Below are 15,361 nucleotides of genomic sequence, written 5' to 3' on the forward strand. Positions count from 1 at the left end.
AACAAAGGAATATTAGGCAACTGGTAATTGAACTTCATTCCCATGTTCATCATTATCTTATATAAGACTATTATGGAACATTTTAAAGTTGTGTCAGTTATATTTGTGAGATAAATGTTTATGCAACTGTTAATTCCCACAGCCACCATTCTGTAATATAATATTATTTTATAGCTTACAGTTTACAGTCCTTATGTTGACACTATTAGTTTTATTTTATTTTATTAGTGTTATTTATTTTAGTAGTGTTCTGCTTCTTTGCCTTGTTACATATTTTGGTTTGTTTAAGAAGTTATGGTCGTGTATGGTAGGGTTGGACTGTATTCCAATTTTGACACCGTTTTACCGTCTCATTTCACCGGGTAATACCATCACTAATTTTAGACTTACAGTATATTGTATCTTGCACTATATACCATACATTATATGCTATACATGCTGTGTATATCATTCCTTTCATATGTGAACCGTATATTGGTTATTTGGTAATATATCGGATCTGGGCCGAGTTATCAGATTTGGGCTTTTTTTTCCCCCCGCCGCCTCCAATATTGGTGTCAGCCCCGACTATCCCATATCGGTCGAGCTAATACATAGCCAGCAGGCTTTCATGCTATATGGGCGGGTCCGGTTCTTCACCAATATAATATGTTATTCTGCTGTGGAAGTGAAATTTTAAAGTCAAATCAATGAATCTCTTTGATGTTAAATAACATAACGGTGCCATAACTACAAGTACAGATCTTCATTTAAAAACATCTTACTAAGGCTTGTAATACATTTATAATCATAGGCTAATTTGTTGATAAGTGTGTTGATTATTGGCCTGTGGATTAAAACGTATTGCTGTTTACATTTTGTGATCATTCAGCGTGCTGTGTCGGTTTCAACTTTTTAATAAATTCACTTATCTAAATGTTTCTTAAGCCGTAAAAGGGCTTCAGGTAATGCACAATAAACAACAGTGCTGTAGAATGTGTCTGTCACTATATACTAAAATGTGACAATGGGATGAGGAATGGACCATCTTAGCTAGTCCTTGTAAAACGCAGCCAACATCTGGTATTAATAACAGTCCATTACATGTTCACTGCTCATAGCAGGTCGAAATAAAACTTGTACGCGTGTAAAAGTGAACGATATTTTATGATGAAAAGATAGTAGAGAGCCTGGCTAAACACCCTGGTAAGCCATGACAAGCGGGCCGGTTGAATGAGCGATGTTGACAAGATATCGTTGTAAATTGACGTGCCAGAAGAATGTACTTGGATTACAGCAAATGTCGCGTTGATTTACTGACCTCAATTGCAAGAGCGTTATCTTAAATCATGCTGCCAAACCGCAGATTGAGTTTCATTTTATTTCTGTCTGGATTCCCCACCCATGGAGACCACAGATCTTATCCTTATCGCCTTGTACACTTTGGAAATAAGACACCCACGAAGGGGGCTGTTTTTAAGAAGGCAGTCCGGATTTTGAAAAAGCAACCATGGAAGGCGTAATTTCTCATCTTTTTTTGTATGAGTAGCGAAAAACAACAGGACATGGAGGCAGACGTTTCTGACGTCTGTGTAAATGCCGGTAGAGAATGGACGCTAAGCACAGGTTGTCTCGTTGAGCGCTTTGACAGGTGGTGCAGCTAACAATTTCTGTGTTTTGAGTAAAAGGATGTCACTTGGGGATGCGTGGCGGGAGGTTGAGGTTAAAACAGACGTAATGTCTGTGTGGTTTGTTGTATATCAGCCCACAAATAAATTTCCCAGGTCAACCGAGCTAATACGCCGGAAGGGTCAGCTCACCTCGCACATTCACACATTAGGAATGTGGGTAGAGGTTGGAGAGGCGGTTCAGTCAGCGGGAATGCTATCAGTAAGTCATATTATCCGATGGAGAGCAATATATACGCGGGTGTTCCTGTCTCTCTTTCAATCCCACCCAAAGACAGAAGCCGTCTTCTTTGTCTCCAACCGTTGCGCATTCGCTCTGAATTTTCTTGTCATGGTCTCGACGTGAACTTCCCCCCCGCTCCCTTCTCTCTGGCTCGCTGTCAGTTTGTGTTCATCGATGTTTTCACTACGGGGGTTGCGCCGCTTCGAGCGGCCAGGCTCGGCCGGCGCGCCGTAGCAGCGCCTCTCGCCGCATGCTCTACAGGCAGCCTAATGGAGGAAATCAAAGTACTCAAATGTGATTAGATTCGCAGTGCACATTGCATCCCAATTAGAGCTCCTGGCATTGATAAAAGATGCCCCTTTTCAATACAACCAGCAAATAACTTGAGATTAAGACTATGTAGTTAATTTACATGGGATGAGACTATTCCCTGGTCAACTTTTTTTGTTTAATTGATTCCCACCCTGCAATCCGTTTTTGTCAGCTTTATTGTATGCAAAAATACAGCGGTGCCCTGAGATATGAGTGACCCAAGTTATGAATTTTTCGAGATACTGTACGAGATGTCATTCTAATGTGTTTTTGCTTTGAACTGCAAACACAAACTTGTGATACGAGCACTGTAATATGGCGATGTTGATGGAATTATCTGAGCCGAATAGTAAATATTCTTCTAGAAGAGTAATCAAGCTGTTTATTGCCACTCTCGGTTTAATGCTGTCAAACTAAACATAAAATGAAAGTATTCCACATTGTGTGTCTCCACAGTCAGGTTTACAAACTCAAAATACAAAACAGACTGAATTTTGTGAACTGTTCCACCCCTAACACCTTGCCTAACACTTATATAGTTATATCAGAACAAATATAATTCAAGTACATTAAGAGCAATTAACTTTAAATTCTCAAGCATTGATATTTGCATTGAAAAAAAAATAAAAACGGCCCAGGGTCTGTTGAAAACACTTGACACTATATTTTTGATGGATTTAAAAAAGTGATACATTACAACATATTATATGGGGAGCGTCAGATTGCGATACAGGCTCGCACAGTTCGTTTCATCACTCGCATTACAACTGTCATTCTCTTCTATGGTCGGGTTCTAATTAGGTTTCAGAAGCATTGCGCGGTGAGCGCAGCCATAAGAAGCACTCCTTTTGCCAACTTCAACAACTCCTGTCTTCAACTCTGTGTATCGCTTCCGGACAGCGACCAGAGGACTACATCCCATAATTCCAAATAATCCGAATAAAAGTTGAACCAAGACCCGTGTTGGAAAATTCTGCAGGTCTCTGCCATGGTCTAACTGCCAATCAGAGTAGACACAAATCCCCTACAAATGAACAAAATGAGCACCACTACAAAAAAAAAAATATATGTTCTCCATCTGTATTTAAACACAATCAAATTGACTTTTATCCGACTTCTTCTTTGAGTCAGTGGTGAGAGGTGGGTACCAGATTGCTGTACTGAATTGTGACTGATGCATCATGTTTAGCATAAACGTCTTAAACATTTTATTCCCCCTTGCACCAGAACAGGAAGTGAATCGGGCCACTTTCACAACGAAGCTAAGCTAAGAAAAAAAAAAAAAGGGGGGTTCAGTTTTTGTTGGTCTTCCTTTTCATGGTCAAGCTCATAAGCTTGTAGCACACAGGCCACAAATGAACGCCGGAATAATGCGGTCTGCCGTCGCACTCCTTGTCCCGAGGTATTTGTGTTTATTATTGGATGGTAAAGTATTCATAATGCTGCGCTCTTTTCTCTATGTGAGCGATCCTCTATTGCAGGTCCAATATGTATGTGTCAAGTAGGGGTGTTAACAAAAAAATCGATTCGGCGATATATCGCGATACTACATCGCGCGATTCTCGAATCGATTAAAAAAAAATAATCGATTTTTTTTTTTTTTTTTAAGAGCTCAGAATTGTTCATTCGGTAGTCTTACCGATTCAACGTCTTATCATCATTGCCTTTTTTTTTCTTTTTTTTTTGTGTGTGTGTGAATCGATTTTTAAACTTCCATTTTTAATGGAAAAATATTCAACAAAACGTCTGACTTCGGGTTAGGATTCACACCTTGAGCATTGAAGTATGTTATATGAACGGAACATTAAGCCTTAATATTTTATTTTAATGCTGTTCAAACATGAAACAGATTACAACCTCTATAAGACTGAAATTTCAGATAAATAAATACATTTTCATATAAATCTTACACTCTACAAGCTTACTGATTAGTATTTTCGAAATTTGAATGAAAAAAAATCGCAACAATCGACTTATAAATTCGTATCGGGATTAATCGGTATCGAATTGAATCGTGACCTGTGAATCGTGATACGAATCGAATCGTCAGGTACTAGGCAATTCACACCCCTAGTGTCAAGTATCCTGAGATTCAAATAACTTAACATATAAATTCATTTTTTTTTTTTTTTTTTTTTTTTTTTTTTTAAGTCAATAGGTCTAATGCATGAGTTGTCATTTAGGCAAAGGTTATTTATAATAATCGTCTATATTTAAATAGAGACCTACAGGAAACTTAATAACTCGTGGGGCCAATTAAAATGTACAGTACATGAGTGTGTATATATGTGTATATTCATGTGTTTATTCATGTTACGAGGGATGTAACGGTATCCAAACATTACAATACGATATTATCATTATATGAAGGTCACACTACTATAATTATCACGATATTTGGGGGGGGGTGATATGGAGCCACAACACTGTCAATAAGATTTGGTATTGGAAAAAAAAAATGTGATTGTAGAAAAAGCTGCAGTGGCATTGAAACAAGTATTGGCATTGTAAAAGGTTGTATTGAAAAATAAAATACAAACATTGAAAAAACACTATTTTCTTGAACCATACTTTTTTTTATTAGGATGTCTTTTTCAATGCCAATCTGCAATTTTTTTTTTACGCTTTCTCTTTTTTTTTTGAGTTTCACGGTTTTTCAGTTTCAACTCGCTGGGTTTCAGTTTCATTTCTCCTTTTTTCAGTTTCAACTTATTGACAGTGTTTTAACGTGGAGGGGGGAGGGTTCGGGGGCGGGGTTAGGGGCGGGCCTTTGAGCGCGTGAATGCGCAGAGCAGAACAGCCTGCGGAGAGGAGGGGAAAGGAGCGCGGCCTCTGGCGGCTAAAGGCAATACTGTACCGAATTCCTTGTGGCAGATTGTCCGAGAGACTCGTGGATAAAAGTTCACCTGGAACTCCTAAACCGCCAGTAAGTCTGTGTTTTTCTACATATAACCTTGTGGCGTTAAAACCGCCATGTTTGAAATTCCTTTATGCATCATGTCATGCTACACTACACCACCCCAGGTATCCAACCATGAAATTTTAATGATTTTTTTAAAATCAGCAATAATAGTAATAATTTTCAAAGGAGTTTTATTTTGAAATGCAACATCAGATTTTGTTCAAAGTACTTTGGTTGGATACCTGGGGTGGTGTAGTGTCCCTTAGAACTGGTCTGGTCCTGGGATAACAAACCATTAATTTTTTATGATTCTTTATTTTAAGCCCTAAACCAGGTGTTGAGCAGCTTTTATTTTGAAGGTGACCAACGCAGCATTATGTTACCATAATGCACAGTATTAAAAATCGTTGGGGCGGCTGGCTTGACTTCGTCTTTTCGAGTCGAGGCTGGCCTGACCGCAGTTCGAAATTGACAGTCTCCTCTTTCTGCTCTTTTGTTAAAACAGTTGGGGCGTTCTGTAATGACAATGCCCAAGCCAGCGTCACAAGTTATTTCTTTCTCTTCCCCGCTTGGGGGTTTGGGGTTGGCGATATTTAAAAAAAAAAAAGATCACAATATGGTTAAAAAAAAAAAAAAAAAAAAAAAAAAAAAAGAGCTCATACTAAAAAAATAAAAAAATAAAAATAAAAACTACACACAATATTGTGCTTTTGAACATAACAGCAATGCATATAAATCACCTACAATTTCTAATAACAATATTGAGGCACTTACTTGCTAATACAAGCACACATTGATCGCTTCACAAGCAAATTAGGTTCCCATTCATCTGACAATTAGCATAGATTTTAAACATAGAAGGCCAAAACATCCCTAATGAAAATTAAATTGCACTAATAAACTAGCCACTAGAGGGTGTTAGAACTGCACAAATGGAAATCAACCTAACTTTTTTAACAGATTTGTTCCTTTTAAATATTGTGAACATGACGACAGCGATATTGTGGCAGTTTTAATATCACGATATTGCCCTTATCGTTACATCCCTACATATTACTAATTGTATCTACAGCGAGATGTACACATAAAAAATGAATGCATTACTTAAACATTGTTGCTCTGAGTAAACATTTGGAAGCTGTCTAGATCACGTATTTCTACTTGTGATGGGCCAGTATCAATGCCAGGTAACGGTATTGTGCTGATAACCGGCCTTATTTCAAGGTATTAGTACTCACAACAGGTGATCAGAAATCAAAGAATAGAAACTTGATATTTGATGTCATGCAATTTTAAGGAAACGTGTTATATTTCAATATATAGGTCTTTTTTTTTTTAAATCATCAGTCTTTGTTTTTTGAGGTAAATTTTGTGCATCAAAAGTACTTGGTATTGGTATTGTTGACTACTCGAGAGTTAAGCACTTGTACTGGTATCATTCATTGAATATCCCTAATTTCTATGTGTAGTTAAGTGAATCATCCTAGTGCATCGCACATTTTCAGCCATTGTATCTCATGTTCAATATAAGGTGTGTATTATTTTCTGCTTTCCCGGGAGTGAAACATATTGTTTTTGCTTGGGGCGTTGCAAGATTTACTGCACATGCACCTGCCTTCGCAGGAAAGGGAGGCTGCCAAATGGATGTAGAAGTAGCCGGGCAACACACGTTTTTTCGCGTCGCTCGGGTGAAATTGAATCATCCATCCCTCAAAATCTCCCAGGCAGAAATGACTGCCAGCCAGGAGGATGTTACTGTAATTATTGTCTTGTTCACTGCTGACTGAGTGCCGTGGATAAGCCGCCGTCAACGGGAAGGCAAATACGCTTGTTGAACAAAGCACTTAGCTGCAATTTACACAACAGGATACTGGGATGTATAAGCATTAGAGCGATGAGCATGACGAGGACAAGGAAAAAAAAGTTGGAAAATGTTACTTATGGGGCGAGCCATTAAGATTTAAGGCAGTACACGAGGGCATCTGCCCACCAGAAGTTCCAGCCGTGACTAGCTGCTAAAGTTTTAGCGCTATACTTGATATATTCCACATTAAGGACCACGGGGGGTGCCACAGTAATGAGCTGACCTTAAAGTGCACCCGCATAGCATAACATGTTTTCTACAGCTCATGAGAATCATACCTACTTTTTCCTGCACAAGTCAACGGAACAAAAAATGAAAAAAGCGTGATGTTGGTCATCCATAAGGTACATTACAGCCGGAATGACAATTGTTGATCGTTTCAACAGTTCTACATATGTCCTTATGGTTATTATGGTTTTGGAAAATTCATTTTAGTTCGTTTTTATTTTGTTTTGAGTTTTGTTTTTTTAAATTTAGTTAGTTTTAATTAGTTTTCAGGGTGGTTCTGTTTTTTATTTAGTTATTTAATAAATGCTTAGTTTGAGTGTAATTTGTTAGTTTCAGTCTTAGTTTTAATTTTTAAAATAAAATGTATGTTATTTGTGCATAACATTTAAAAAAAATAGTAATAAAAAATAAACACCATAGGAGCGACGTCATCTGAAGGTGCTTTTCTATTGGCTGCTGGTAGATGACATCACTTCTGTTAATATCAAAATAAATCTACTTAAAACCGCATTTAAAATCATCCCCAAAGGCTCATGCATTAAATTAATTACCAAAGACTAAAACAAAGGAAATTTTTGTGATGATAATAGTTAGTTTTAGTGAATTTTGTAAACATAAAATTAGCTAGTTTTCGTTTTATAGAAAGCGTTTTTTGTTTTTATTTTATTTCGTTGTCTGTAAGTCTGTGAGTCCTTCTTGGATATGCTGCCCCGTCAGCACACCACTGTGTTGGTTTTTTAATTTTAGTTTTAGTTTTTTCGTTAGTTTTAGTTAATATAACCTTAAAATAACCTTGGTCCTTACTTGTCTCAAATGACTGACTTGTATGTGGATAAAAGGTATCCAGTGGACAATTTTAGAGAGGTCCAAGTTGAAAAAAATAATTTCATGCACATACCAATATAACCGATAAATATCGATTATGGCCCTTTAGATATCAGCCAAAATGATTGGTCAAATGGTTAATTATTTTTACCTATATGTAGTACTCTAACCATTAACAGCAGTTGTTCTCAATTGACACTGGTCTCATTATTTATTACACATAAATCTACCGTGTATATACACACATATATATATATATATATTATTATTAATTGACCGTTTAATCGGTAATCGGGTATTTTTTTTCTGTCAAAAATCGGTATGAAAAAAATCCCTATAAATTTACAGAATGACCATCACCAAGCATTAACTCTGGCCTGACATAAGTCTTGCAATATTTATTCTGTCACTTCTTCTATTTCTAAAGTTTGCACGAGATGCTTTGTTGTGTAATCCCACCCTTACATATAAACAATCATATTTTGTCTTTTGTGCAGCTCCACCTTTATCTCAGGCCACCGTGTCGCCCCAGCCTCTAAGAACGACAACCGCCACCACAACAACCACAGTTCATCGGGGCGTGGCCAACAACACTACCACCACAACAGGTCCCAAGGAAGGCGGCAAGGGAGCGGCCAGGCCCCCTCCCATGATTGTGCAGACGACTTCCCCTCCGCCCCTGGAGTCGTTCCCTTTGCCCGAGCGCTTCTGCGAGGCCACCGAGAGAAGAGACATCATGTGGCCTCAGACCCAGCGGGGCATGCTGGTGGAGCGACCTTGTCCCAAGGGAACGCGAGGTAAACACGGCCCGTCTGGTCCCGCGGGCCTCCCGACATGTTGCGCCACTCAAGAGAGCAGCCGAGTCTGTTGGATGTGTCTGATATGATCTCTTTCTGTGCCGAAGCCAAATGTGAGCGTGGGGAGCCGGCGAAGACAGTTTCTAATCGGGCGCATTTCGCCGTTGTCATGTCCAAACATAATTAAGCAATCTGTCACGGCTCTGTTGCAGGCTCAGCTGTTTGGGCCTGAACTCGGTATGGCGACACGCACTCGTATGGACTGTGCGTGAAATTGTGTTAGGCCACATGGCTAATTAGGACAGAAAAATGTTCACCAATTTCGAGCAAAACAAGGCACAAAACAGGTTTACTTGAATGTTCTTCTGTTCTTGTTTTCCCTTCCAGGCACAGCATCTTATTTATGTGTCCTTTCCACTGGGGCCTGGCACCCTAAGGGCCCCGATCTCAGCAACTGTACCTCCCATTGGGTCAACCAGGTTGCCCAGAAGGTTAGTGTCAGCTCCTTCTTTCTTTTTTTTCCCCACACCATGTTAGGTACTTAAAAAATAGGGCTGGGTTTAACAAATAGAATAAAAAAGATGTTTTTTTATGATGGCAAATATTTTGACACGCACATTAATGGGCAGTGTGCTGTGTATATTTTAAACTACCACATGTTCAAACACGCTCTTTACAATCTTACTCTACCGTAACACGTTAGAAACAAGGCTGTTAATAGCAAATCTGTCTTCATGCGCCCTTGTAAACTTGATTAATTCTTCCAACCCCCCCTGCAGATCCGGAGTGGTGAAAACGCAGCAAACCTGGCTAACGAGTTAGCGAAGCACACAAAAAATCCGATCTACGCGGGGGACGTCAGCTCATCAGTGCGCCTCATGGAGCAGCTGGTGGACATCCTGGATGCTCAGCTGCAGGAACTCCGGCCTAGTGAGAAGGACTCTGCAGGACGGAGCTTCAACAAGGTAATAATACACGTAGGGGAAAAAAATAACAAAAGAAAATTAGCAAAGGTAGGAACCTCCAAAATTGTCTAGTAGTATTGATAGTTGTTTTGTTTGTGTTTCAAAATAATTTTCCTATGACATACATTGGGTTTTAAGTTGGGCCTACATAAAATAAATTCCATCACTGAGTCTGTTTTTTTTTTAGTCCCACAAAAAGTATTACTTCTTGTATAGTTTCCCCGCTTTTTTTTTTAAGATCATCAAACAAATGGAAATATCAGACACAAATAAACCAAATAAACATAGAATCCAGCTAAACATTCTCTCTCAAAATTTTGTGATAAAGAGCAAAATTCATGGTTTTATCTATGACAGCAAGTCGTCCAGGTCCTGAAGACACAAGCAGCCCCAGACCATAAAAATACGACGACCATTTCCTTTCCTGAAATGTTGTTACATTTACGAGATACGCACACCTTCCAACAAGTTCATCTTTTGTCATGTCAGTCCATAGAATATTTATCCCAAAAGTCTTGGGAATCATTCAGATGTGTTTTTGAAAAAGCGAGACAAGCCTTTGTATTATTTATGGTCAGCGGTGGTTTCGGCCTTGGAACTCTGCTATGGATGTCATTTTCGTCTTTTATTGTTGAGTTATGAACCCTCACTTAATTGAAGCAAGAGAGGCCGAGGTTCCTTTGTGACCTCCTAGAAGTGTTCACCACTTCTACATTTTCTCCATAGACTGTGGCATTTTATTGCAGCTTTTTGAGATCCTTCGGCTGATTTTTTTTTTTTTTTTCTCAGACGGTTTCTATTTCTTTGATTTCTTGATTGGGACCTCCTCCAGACTAGATCTGGAGGTAATCAGCCTTGGAGTTTTATTTGATGATCGTAAACACAAAAGTGGGGAAACTGCAAAAAGTAAGAATTTGAGAAGTAGCACATACATATTTTATGACACTATCTATATGGGAGTCAATCTGCCTCTTTCTTTTCAACGTCAATGTTAAAAAGAAAACAACAAATCTTGGCAACATAGCAGAGTTATTCAATTTATGCAATAATCATGAACGTCATCCAAATCCCTTATTATTCATTGACCTTCAGGTAAGAAGCAAGAGTCTTTTATGAGAAAGTTTGTGCATCCATTCTGTCAGGCTTACTTAAACTTCAAATCATCTGTCTTTCTCTGTCTTATCTTTTCTTGATGAATTTAAACCCCTCAAAAAAGCTTCAAAAACGAGAAAGGACATGCAGGGCGTACATGAAGGTACTGGAGCGAAGCTCTTGCCCCCTAAATGCCATGCTTGCTGCCGCCCCCTCCTCTATGCCTGCGCTATATGACCAGCTCGCATTCTGCAGCATGATTTTTTTTTTCCACTTTATCCTTCGTTCGTTTTAAGTTTTACTTCCATACGTACACCACATTGAAGTCAGATGGAAACAATACAGTCATCTGAAGTTGTGAAGTTGACACTGCATCATAAATGTCTTTTGTTTAGTGTCTGAATTTGGATTATGGCCCAAGATTATTCATCTGGAGTCATAAAACACAGACTGTCATGTCTTTACATCCCACTTGTTTTGCTGTCTTGTTAATTTTCTTCGGGGTTCATTCTAATGATATGATCTTAAACAAAAAACTAATCCCGCTTAACTCATGCATTCTTCTTTTCAAGGACCGCCATCACCTGACTTTTTATCATCCGCAAAGTCAAAACTTCAGCTCTTGTTTCACAATAACAGGTTTGAGGTCATAGGAGTAATTGTTTTCTGTAAATTGGCGCAATTTGTTCCACTTGGATAATAGGGTTACTTAGGCCAAACCTTCTTTTTTTTTTCCTCCCTGTATGCTGTCAGGTTGTGTTTATGCATCACAGTGTTTTGTCCAAATATATCCCTCTTCCACCAGGGACATCCGTGTCCTCCGCCTGCCACCAAAGTCAACACCTTCCTCCATGCAGATCTGTCTTTCGGGACAGTATTAAAACAGACTGAGCAAAGTCACAAGTCACACTTACTGTGTGTAAAGAGAAATAGTAATTGCATGATGAAGAGACAAATAACTCCAAATATGTTTCAACAAATCGTTGTCCTCACGTATTAGTTATTAGTAATAGAACATACAGCATTTAAACAAGAGCTATGCTAGTTACTGAAAAATAGTAACTAGTTACAGTTACTACATCTAAAAGTAACTCAATTACTAAGTTGATTCATTGAACCAAAAATGTAATGCATTACTGTTAAAAGTAACTTTTAGTACTTGCAGCATAATTTCAGTGCTGTATGGAAAAGAATACACCGTTTATCAACTTTACCGTTTCTATTAATTTACATTCACATTATTAAACTCTGCTTAGCATTCTTGTCGAAACAAATATAAACCTGACTCAAACGGAAAGTAATTCAAGTAAGTCAACGTAAAAATGTTATTTCCAATAATATGTTGTACGCAGCCCCACTAATCTAAACATGGTATCTTGACTAACATTGTGTTTGTGGGATATGAGTTAAGCAGCAAAATCCACCCATTTTTAGCCATCTCGGGGGCGGCCATTTTATCACTTGCTGTCGACTAAAAGATGACCTCAGAGTTGCTCTGGGCGCAGGTTCCGACCAAACACAGCTCACCTATTTTCTGAAGCTGACCCGTGATTTTTTTTTTTTTAAATTAATTTAAACCAAAACCCTGATTGATTACATAATATACAAGGAGGGGTGTCCAAATTCATTTGTCAATACAGAGTCTCTTAAAGCATACTGACAGCTCTACAGAAGATCTGGCATGGAGATTGATGACTCAGCATTATCTGATAGCTGCCATATTTGATGCATACACATCACTTTAGCCGGCCTCTCCACGCACTTCATCCTTACACCACCCGTCTCTCGCATTGATGACCTGATTAGACATATTGATCTTATTTCCTGCAGAAAGCTAAAATTAATGCAAGTTTAGAGGTTTAGTTCACTAAACTGTACCTAATTAGAATTGTAATATTGTGTGAGATCATTTATTCTCGTCAAGTAGTTGTGGTAAACACGGCAACTTTTCCAATTTTAGTACTTGAAGTGTCATCATGCTTTTGAGTTAATTTCCCATTATTGGACTAGATCTGCTCACTGTCTACTCTTTGGCCACAAGTGGGTGCCCTGATGAGACGTCCTTGAAAAAGAAACCGAGTCCGCCTGCACTTATCATCCTCTCTTTGAGTTTGCAACTCTCTTTTGGTCATGACATGCTTGTAACATCATGTAAGGACTGTTAAATTACTGTTATTTAATGTCTGATCATATTATCAATATGATCTTTAATGCGATGCTTCCGCTCAGCTTTTTATTCATCAGTGTCTGCATGCCCCTTTTGTCATGTCACTGAATAGGATTTTTATTCCCCCCCAAAAATGCATTTAGCGTCATTTTTCACGTTCTTCCGTGGTTTTGACGCAGGCCATTGTGGATACGGTCAACAACCTGCTCCGCCCCGAGGCTTTAAAGTCGTGGCAGGACATGAACAGCACGGAGCAGACGCACGCCGCCACCATGTTGCTGGACACCTTGGAGGAAGGCGCCTTCGTGTTCGCCGACAACCTGATGGAACCCGCCATCGTCAAAGTTCCCGCCGACAATATAAGTGAGTCGGAAACAGGCAACTCACACAAGCTCGGCTGATATCATTTCATTGAACGACTTGTATAAGGAAAATAAACGAGGGCTGCATAAAATGAGGACTTTCATATAAATAGAGCCTTGACCTCGAGGGTACAGAAGAACATCACATATTAGTTAGACGAGTTGCTTACTGACAAATTGATGAATATCAGACAATTAAAGAGGCTGCATTCTCTGATGCAGATGTTTAGTTTATAAATGAATGCGTCTAGACCTTGTAACTCTATACATTAATGTGCGCATTAGTCTGCTGCCGGGTATTTTGCGTACCCGCTACCTCCTCATAATCGTTAGCGATTAAAGCGCACACATGGCTGTTTTCTCTGTGTTATTTTGCATCGCTTCATTAAGCAAACGTTTTACAAGTATGAATTGATCCCGTTTTGATGGACGTTTATATCGTGTCGGGGTAATGTGATCGTGGGTCTTTAAAAGAAAGCCTTGACATCAATCTCCGTAGTCTTGTCTCATCTTAATTGAAAGTGTTCTGTTATGACTGACAAGCTCTTTTTTTCCTTTCACACATGTCTCTGACTCCTCCTCCGACAGTCCTGGATGTATACGTGCTCAGCACTGATGGTCAGGTGCAGGATTTTAAGTTCCCACAAACCAACAAAGGGGGAATCTCCATTCAGCTTTCAGCCAATACAATCAAGCTCAACAGTCGAAACGGTGAGCTTTTTTTTGTCAGAAAGACTCGTTATGGCAGCATAACATGACAAGACTCCATTCATCCTCTCATGTTTTTGTCCATGTAGGAATTGCCAAGCTGGTGTTTGTTCTCTACAAGAACCTAGGCCAGTTCCTGAGTACAGAAAATGCCACCGTTCATATGGCCAATGATGCTTATGGACGCAACGTCTCCGTCAATTCCGACATCATCGCTGCCTCAATCAACAAAGAGTCCAGCCGAGTCTTCATCAATGACCCGGTGGTTTTTACCCTGGAGCACATAGATGTGAGTGAAGTGGCGGTGGGGACATATTTATATTTAAAAAAAAAAATAAAAATCTTCAAAGTAGATGCAGAGCCGATAGAAAGAAGCATTTGAATTCTAAATGTCTGGCTCGGTCAGTCCATAGTTTATTTAAGTCATTGAACATCAAATTAAAGCCGTCTTTAGAACCTAAGTGAATTCTTAATGAAAACTAATTCCTTAATCAACATTGGGATATAAATGATAGCCATTTTCTTTTATTGTTGGGGGAAATTAACTCCTAGATTAGCTGTACAATCTAGGATGAAATTACTGGAGCACCAATTATCTCTCTTCTTTTAAAGTTGTCACTGAGTTCCCAGAGGGCTACGCGGGGCTCCATTCTTTATCAGAGAAATTGTGCAATTCCAAAGACATGCATGGCGTCAAACAATTACGCTTCACTGTTATTAAAGCCTCATATATCCAAGAATGCTTCGCTTGATTTGGTAAGCATGTGCCAAATGAGATACAACATATGAATTGCTTCATAAGAGCTGTGAAGTGAGAAATCCTCATCCGTATCAGTGCGGAAAAATACTTTGTACGAGCAGGGGGTAAATGGCCTTTGTGTTGTTCATCTACTTCAATTTCAGGCAGTCAATTATTGGGACACTTTAGCATATCTCTTGTTATCTTGCAGATGGAGCACTACTTCAACTCCAATTGCTCCTTCTGGAATTATTCCGAGAGGAGTATGATGGGCCACTGGTCCACGCAAGGCTGCAAGCTCCTCGAGTCCAATAAAACACACACCTCCTGCTCCTGCAGCCACCTCACCAACTTCGCCATCCTCATGGCCCACCGCAAAATCTCGGTAGGTCCATTTTATGTTACGCAATATTCATCAAGATTATTTTATTTTATTTTACAATTTAATTTGATTTATCAAGTTATACTGAATTAAGGAGGGCTGAAGTAAAATGGCAAAACTGTTTTGTG

General features: G+C 39.0%; 1 protein-coding gene across 1 annotated transcript in view; it reads left to right on the forward strand.

The window, feature by feature from the left end:
- adgrl2a (adhesion G protein-coupled receptor L2a) overlaps nt 1–15,361 on the forward strand; it is a 271,298-nt gene that overhangs the window by 227,459 nt on the left and 28,478 nt on the right. Inside the window, exons 17-24 of the mRNA XM_077534344.1 lie at nt 8,519–8,818; nt 9,206–9,309; nt 9,598–9,783; nt 11,000–11,038; nt 13,222–13,405; nt 13,993–14,115; nt 14,202–14,401; nt 15,063–15,236. Coding sequence (XP_077390470.1) covers nt 8,519–8,818; nt 9,206–9,309; nt 9,598–9,783; nt 11,000–11,038; nt 13,222–13,405; nt 13,993–14,115; nt 14,202–14,401; nt 15,063–15,236 — 1,310 coding nt within the window. The remainder of the gene's footprint in view (nt 1–8,518; nt 8,819–9,205; nt 9,310–9,597; nt 9,784–10,999; nt 11,039–13,221; nt 13,406–13,992; nt 14,116–14,201; nt 14,402–15,062; nt 15,237–15,361) is intronic.

The sequence above is a fragment of the Festucalex cinctus genome, chromosome 10 (assembly GCF_051991245.1).
Source record: "Festucalex cinctus isolate MCC-2025b chromosome 10, RoL_Fcin_1.0, whole genome shotgun sequence".
Classification (NCBI taxonomy): domain Eukaryota; kingdom Metazoa; phylum Chordata; class Actinopteri; order Syngnathiformes; family Syngnathidae; genus Festucalex; species Festucalex cinctus.